Raw genomic sequence first — 8,262 nt, 5'->3', positions numbered from 1 at the left:
CTGCGTAAACTTGCGTTTAGAACGTCTTGCGGGAGCTATTTTTGATGCAAAATCGATGTGTGTTTGTTGAAACACCAATGTCTAGAGCATGCACGGAATATGCAATGTCGTCAGCCTTGATGTTTATATTGAGTGTACGTTTCCCAACCCTTTTTTATTTTTTGTAGAATTGTTGAGATTTATTGTTTAATTTTTTTATTCTTCGTTGTATGCGGTACGTGTAGCATTCAACATGAGGAGCATAATATCCAAGATAAATAATGGATTTTTTATTTTATTTATGTTGCGAGTATGTTACTCATACAATTCATTGTTTTGGAACTTGCACCTCAGTAACCTTTGTCCTTGAATTCGTAAAATGCTTTAGAGAAGTACGATAGGTACTTGTATTTAAAAGATCGTGCTATGACGCGGATATCTATATATATAGCTTTGATCTGTTCTTATTGTTGATTATCACCAACACTACTTTTTTACACCTAGAGTTCAAAAGCTTGAGTAAGTCTTATTATTATTTTTAAGCGATTTTTTTTGTAAACTTTTTTATAAAGAAATACAATCATAGTTAAATCCTAATTGATCCATCACTGCAAGAACAAGCTGTTATGTTTTGGCAGTTGATGATTTTTTTATTATCTAATGCAATAAATATTTACCGAGGATTTATTTTGCGAGTTTCATGCCTAATGAAACATATGTAAGTAAGTATATGCTTATTATTCGCGTTGTTGTTAACTACATAGAGATCTCCTTTTTTGTGTGCAATTCGATGTAGTTCTCTCAATATCCATAGTGCTGGTACCGCAACTAGCAAACTTGGTACAGATACCGGCAAACTTCTTGAGCAATAAACAAGGGAGTGGGGAAAAGTTTTCGCATCGTACACAGCACGGGACACAAACGTCAACTGATTTACCAATCACGCGATCGACACGTAACTCTCACGCCGCCGCGCACCACCGCCCGCCGCCTTCCCAATGACGCCTAAAAATAGCTTCTGCGCAGGCAAGGACATTTGTTCAAGATGTTTGCCGGTATCTATATTGCGCGGTACAAAAGATGATCGATGAAAGATGTCGCTATCGGTATTGAAATGTACAGAGCGCAAGTGTTGATTCTTTACTTATATTTATACACAAGTGAAGTGGCGATCAATAGTTAGTTACATATACAATATTATTAACACTAACGAATACCAAACCGCTCAGGCTTAGTTCGGGTGCAAGGATTTGTCCATAATTAAAAATATCAAAATCCAATACCGTGTTTGTCCCATGCGTTATAGACGTACGTATATAGTCAGACGTAACGCTATCGATTCTGAAGAGATAAATTAAAATCTGCAAACAAGGATTACTTAACATTCGCGACATTCACTGTTCGATTAGGACTTGGGAAAGCTATGAAGAAATTACTATGGACAATACACCAAGATCAGATTACCAAAGAAAGGACAAAGATCGGGTTTTTTTTATAAACATAAAATTGAAGGCCCAATCTATTGTCATCTAGTTAATGTAAGCTGTCACGAGAAAATGTCAGTTATCAACGTCATACATTAGACGTCAATTATCACTTAACAGTCACTAGTCAAAACAGTCATGATTCAATAATAATTAATATATATAAGGGAAATCCCAATGTCCAAACAAATAGGTAAGAATAAAAATTCTATGCAAGGAAATTTTTATTTAGTATATACGAAAATCTTGTGCTTAACAAAACGTCCTATACATCTTTATATAAGTAACCTACCCTAGAAGCATGCGCAAGGAATCAGGACTCGTAGTAAAATCATTTGCTTCTTTCTTATATCCAGTTAGAGTCTAAAGTTGTTTGTAGTGTTCAAACACTAATGTAATTCGCACAATCACTAGCGTGCTATATCACAATATTCAACAATCAATTACAGGTTCAACTTAGAACGCACAAAGCCAGTTTCCGTTAGGGTGTTGCAAGGGTGGGTTGTTACGATGACTGGAGTGGATGAAATCCTCAATTACCAAAAAAATCCAGACGACGATTTTTACGGGCTGCTAGGATGCGACGAAAGCTCCACGGTAAGTTTATTTTCGCTAATTTACAAGAAATCACGAACTATTGATTTGCTGTTTGACCTTAATCTCACGTCATAAATTGACCTACATTCTGCAGTTACATACTTTTATATTGTAATAGACTTGGGTAATGAAAACCATTCTTATTATGAGATCTTAATATATTCTTGATAGGTGTCTTCATTAATAAACTGCTAATAATAAATGAATCAGATCTATGTCAGATTTATTTTCTCATAGAAACTTAAACCTTACAGGTGGAACAAATAAATGCAGAATATAAAGTGCGAGCCTTGCAATACCACCCTGACAAAAATGCTGGAGATAAAGATGCTGAAGCCAAGTTTCAAAAACTGAAGGTAAATTATTAATTGGTCTGTTTTTGATGAATTTTAAGTAACTTTTTTTTACAACTACTAGTAACTCTGCCTTCAGTGGTAATCTGTGTGTTATTTTAAGCTTGTCACAAATCCATGATTTATGTAAAAGTTATAAGTTTGTGTTTCTTTAGGAAGCAAAGGAGACACTTTGTGACCCCTCAAAGAGGGCCTTGTATGACAAGTGGAGGTTGAGTGGAATCTCAATGGGATACAAACAGTGGTTTGGTATGAAAGACCACATTCAACAGTCTATGCATTGGTCCAAGCCTAACACCAAGGATCGTATGTTGGAAGATGACTCTGGTCGTAGCTCTGGACCTTCCAGCCTGGGGCCAAGCAATGCTGCTGCCAGGCGAGCCTCTGAAGGAGGCGCTAATCTTTGGGGACGCTGGGGAGGTGGAAACCAAGAACCACCAACTGAAGTTATCTCTAAATTCCGCAATTATGAAATCTAAATATCCCCAGTTTGATCATGTTACCTATTACCAATGGTAATTCTTCTACACAATATGGCTTGCCATTTTAACTTTTGTTTAATGTAAGTAGAGTTAGTAAATAACCGTAGTATATTTATCAGGTCAGCTCAATAATTAAGCGTTCTCGAATGTAACTTGATGATTGGTGTTTAATGTTTTATTAAATGTCGGTGTTAGCTGGCCCCATTAAAATGTTAAATGTAGACTTCCTTTAGCTTTAATCTGTGCACATTCCTAACAAATATGAGTCTGATAATGACATTTCAGATATAGTACAATATGTATTCTAAGAATCTATTTTATATTTTGAGATCTTATATTTTTGATCCTCTTTTATCGCTGCAATGTTTTTATTGTATATTCCTACTGATTGTGAGGGTGGGATCAAGTGAGTTGTGACTACAGGGTATAGTTTGGAAGAAAGGATGGATTTTGTTTACAAATTTTTACATAACCTAAGTATTTACATCTATTCCTGTTTTCTTCTTATACCTATTGATGTTGTGTTACCCGGTTAGGGATAATTAGATTAATATGTGTTACAATTTTAATCAGTATTTATCGATGTTTTAAATGTTCTATAAATGTTATTTACATAGAGTAGTAATTTTATGTCTACAAGAATCTCAATATGGAATTGTAATTTAATTTTGATGTCAAATCTGCGATTAAATAAAAGGTAAAAACTGTGTTTTTATGCTACCTTCATATAGTTACATAAATCCAAAGTAAGATCCAATCAAGAGAATTGTTATAAATTACCTAGCCTAACCAGTAACCACACGGCAAACACATTTCTGCGTCGTTGATTATTTTGGGTGCCTACCGACACAAAACATTCGGCGGGATATATGCGTGTGTTAATTAAACCTCAGATTAACGGTTAATAATACATAGCTTTATGTGTGACTCGAAACAATTCATTTCACATATTGGATTTTAGTCTAAAGGGGCTTCTACACGGGCTACACTTAATATTTTCATACTGCAGAAGAGGGCTATTCGTGCAATCTATAATTTAAAATGTAGGGAAGCTCTGAAAGATAAATTCAAGGAAATTAATATACTTACCTTTCCCTCGCAATACATTTATGAAAATATTATGTATGTTTACAAAAATAGTGATAAATTTACTAGAAGAAGAACATACGCACAATGTTAATACACGGAACAAACGAAGGCTGCAGTTTCCCCGTACTACGGGTAGATCTAAAGTTAGTAATTGTTTTTTGGGAAAGGGGATACTCTCTTTTAACAAAATTTCAGAGGCTCTTTTATCTCTGCCTTTTAATAAATTTAAGAAATGTATTAAAGAAAAGCTGTGTAAAAAGGCTTACTACAAAGCTAACGATTATCTAGTTGATAAAAGGCCTTTGAACTAGACGGGCTACTTCTAATTAATTTGCGATATTTGTTTTAAAATAAGTGTTGTTTGATGATTTGATATTTTAAAAGAGTACCGAGAGTTTCTTACGCCGACTTTTTCTCTCGGCCTACATCCTCTGTCCTCTTTGCAGATGAGTAGCGATGTCTACCTATTCAAATTTAATGACGTGGAATAAGTGGTACTTGTATCTTATCTTCCATAATAAATTATTATTTTACTTCAAAATAAAATATGTGGCTACATCATTGCCGACCATATCACGAAAATACAAAAAACATTTTACACATGTCTGTAAAATGTATATCTCGGCAATATTTCTGAGACGCACTTAGGCCGTAAAGCGAGGCAGCAATAATATGGCTGAGAAATATTGAAGTATTTTCGATTTCAAAGCGATAGTTCCGGCTATACGACACTAAACATTAAGCTGACATACAAAAAATATTTGGCAATATATCCCGGCAATACTTAAAATATTGCCGAGTATTGCATAGCATAGCCGTAAATGATGGCTGATGCTACCAGCCAAACTCTTGCAGCTATACATTTTCGTGAAACATAGCCCGTCTAGGTGCCCCTTAAAATACGGATATTATCGATCAACTAAAACTAGGTTCACAATGTAATCACAACAAATAGAAAAAGAAACAAAAGGTTCTCTATTACCAATATCAGGAATGTTACATAATTATTCTATTCTTCAGTTTTACTAAACATTTTAAAACCCCTAAAGTAAAATGTAAGGCAAAATAGTTTTACCGGATTACGAACCGTAATTGATGGAACGAGTATTTGATAGACTTATTAGAGTACGTGTTTTGCTAATACCTGATCTAGGGTTACGTTTTTGTAGTTGCCTTGGGCCTCAATGTGAATTTCTACCGTGTTCGAGAGCTTATAATTTCGAATTTATAATAATGGACAACCTGCAGTGGGCAACGATGACCCGGCGTATAAAGAGGTAATATACGATTATTACTATTAATATTCTATTATCTGCTGTAAATTAATTATTAAATAAGGAATAAAATAAAATTCTAGCGGACTATTTTCAAAGTCAAATAAAATTGTAGATAAATATAAACAGTGCTTTCATGTTTAATAATTCCGAAGATATTTTGTCGGAAAATGCGCGCGTGCCGTTAACATCAACATCTTTTGTGGAAAAATGTCAAACAGGATAAGGCACAAATAACTCAGTTAAACACATGGTGTTGCGTAAAAAGCGGTGAAATATACTATGTCCCACCAAGTTTGATTTTATTTAGCTATAAGACTGGCGAGTATCAGAATTTGGTACCTTAACTAGAAACAATAATTGTTGTTGAAAATCGAATAAAAATTTTCGAGTTAAATCCAGGAATCTAACGGTTAATAGCCACGAATGTTTTTCTATACTTAATGATTTATTAGGCCACCATCTTACATGCTTTAATTTTTACTAGCGCAGTTATCGAGTTTTCGAGCGCAATAAATTCTGTTTAGGATAAACAACTAATCTGAACACAATGTTTTAAAGTACTTAGAAATAATTGTCCTTAATCATGATATAAATCCCAAAAAAAGTGGAGTAGGTTACAATTACAAGTTTCGGGTTACGTTTACAATTAATTACAAGTATGTAATTAATTGTAAACGTAACCCGAAACTGAAATCTACAATTAGGAGCTCACATTGTTTGTTCTCTATAAGGTATTAACGATAAGCGTTAACAGTATATTGACGTTTCGCAAATACAACATATATTCTAATACGGACTTAAAACTGATTCAAAATAAGATGCCTTATAATGATTTACGATTTAGCCTGACCGTATAAGCATAACAATATTTTAAAATTTGTATTAATTAATACAACTTAATTTGAAGGAAAACACACGCAGTTTAATGGAGAAAGACTGAAAAATAAACGATCTTGCTTTAATGCTGTAGGTCGGGAAAATAGTTCTAAAATATAACTTTAAAGATTGTCACCGGCGTTAATTAATTATTAAAATAAATTGATTTTTTTTTCTAAAAGTTACAAATGTTTAATTTTTTTTACCTCATAAAGACCTCCATGAAGGCTTTATTAATTTATGGGTCAAGCACATGGATATACGAGAATTTAAATGCCCTATGTCGGATAGCTGCTTGGATTCCAGTCAGTGGATGTTTATACTGAGAGCTCCGGTTTCATTGACGACAACTCATTTGCTACCATCAGTGTCTTGGTGGCTCTTTTAAAAGAAAGTGTGTGTTATATGTGGTTTAGTTTTGTGTATTTTCAAATTGGGTTTAAGCTATTATTAAGACCCACATAGTAACTGGAAAATATTATGCAATAAAATAAATAAAAATAGGCGAATATGGTTAAAGTAACTTATTTTTAACTACAAAATTGGCTTAGATTTTTGAATGATGTGGTCTTAAAAAACACTTTTGTATAAATGGTAAGACAACTAAGTTAAAGGTAAGTTTATAGAGAGATATAGGTTTTGTTTTAATCAATCACAAATGTCTACAGGCTGTTGGTGTCATTTATCGTTAATTTAAATGGTAATAAATATTGTCTATGCTACTTAGAGATAATCTAGAATTATAATTTTAAAATCCTACCTAACAAACCTTTCATCTTTACATCATTGCTGTACAATAGAATCGTTAAGAGAAGTGTACCTAAGTACTCCAAGTAATTATTACATTTCCTAGTTCAGGCCTTGTAAGCTTTTAGTCCTTCCGTTAATAATCTGTTTAGGGTCAGGGATTATATGTAAAGAAAGATGGAAGAGGAAAGGAAAAATACTCCTATTCGAGTGACAAATCTAAAGATATACAATAATTCATTTATTTTTAGTCTTGGGTACGTAGTAATTTATGTAATAAATAATTTATAGCATCAGAAATGTAGAAATAATATAAAGTTATTTTCGCTTTCAACAGATTCCTATATAGGCTTTTGTTACCGATAACGACGCACGAAGCATCATATGGGGATTCAGTGTTTCCGTGAAAATGTATTGAAGTAACTTGAGATCCGATCGCACTTCCTGACCTCGAAACAAAGAGTCATTATGTATTTTACATAGCTTTTTCAGTATTCGTAATTTGCGATTCTTTATCTATTGTACGAAGAAAGCGTTTATTGTTGCTTGTCAATAAATTTAAGGAATTCTTTCGAATATGTGCGTGTTATCACGCATTTCGGCACTATTGACTGTATTCGCCATATGTAGAATTGTATAGGTTTTTGGCGATAATGCTACAGTCAAAATCCGTTATAACGACGAAGGGACTAATCACATTTGGTCGTAAAAATCGTTAGTCCTAACCTAACCTACCTTAAGTATCTAATACAATATAATTCAGCTCGGACCTTTGATTTTGGTCAATATAACCGGTATGTTGTTCCAAACGATGTCGTCGTAAACGCTTTTGACTGTATTTTCATAATAAGTATCAATAATACGCATCTACATAGGAGTGTATTATATACGTCATTGTAATGATAAGAAGGGGTACGGTCGCTGCTTCCTTTGTCACTGCTTAAGCGACATAACATAATTTATTTTTAAATATTATTTGTTACGTCTTCACACATAACCACTAATAGTTTTCATTTTTTCACTTCGGTAAACAATTGTCCGTCTGTTTCGTTTTGTCACAATTATTTGGTCTGCGTTTTAAACGACACGAATTGTTATGACAATTCCACCTAGCCACGTGTTTCACGATGGCTTTTCAGAGCTTTATTATTATTTTATATTATACAGGAACTTATTGTTATCTATAGAGTATCAAGACTAGAAGAACAATATGAGTGTCTCACAGCAAACAAAGTAATGTGCAATGCTAAAGTTCCATGCATGTACTTACTTTATTTGTTCTGAAACATCCAAACTATCAACAGTATTTTTAAACGATGACACACGAACGATGTCTTCTACATTGAGTAATGTATAACAACAGGAATCTTATGTACAG

At 33.5% G+C, this 8,262-nt stretch overlaps 1 protein-coding gene across 2 annotated transcripts; it reads left to right on the top strand.

Annotated features, from left to right (window-relative positions):
* The first annotated feature begins 1,595 nt into the window (after positions 1-1,595).
* On the top strand, positions 1,596-3,599 carry LOC123717490 (J domain-containing protein). Of its 2 annotated transcripts, none has more exons than XM_045673496.1 (4): positions 1,596-1,656; positions 1,913-2,060; positions 2,315-2,416; positions 2,569-3,599. In XM_045673496.1, the coding sequence occupies exons 2-4, from the start codon at positions 1,974-1,976 to the stop codon at positions 2,890-2,892; spliced, it is 513 nt and encodes a 170-aa protein (XP_045529452.1). In that variant the 5' UTR covers positions 1,596-1,656; positions 1,913-1,973; the 3' UTR covers positions 2,893-3,599. The 2 variants fall into 2 exon arrangements, with proteins under 2 accessions (XP_045529452.1, XP_045529454.1); XM_045673498.1 differs by lacking the exon at positions 1,596-1,656 and adding an exon at positions 1,695-1,788.
* The last annotated feature ends 4,663 nt before the right edge of the window (positions 3,600-8,262 follow it).

The sequence above is a fragment of the Pieris brassicae genome, chromosome 12 (assembly GCF_905147105.1).
Source record: "Pieris brassicae chromosome 12, ilPieBrab1.1, whole genome shotgun sequence".
Classification (NCBI taxonomy): Eukaryota; Metazoa; Arthropoda; class Insecta; order Lepidoptera; family Pieridae; genus Pieris; species Pieris brassicae.
Note: the sequence above shows the minus strand (reverse complement) of the source record. Positions and strands in the feature narration are given on the sequence as shown.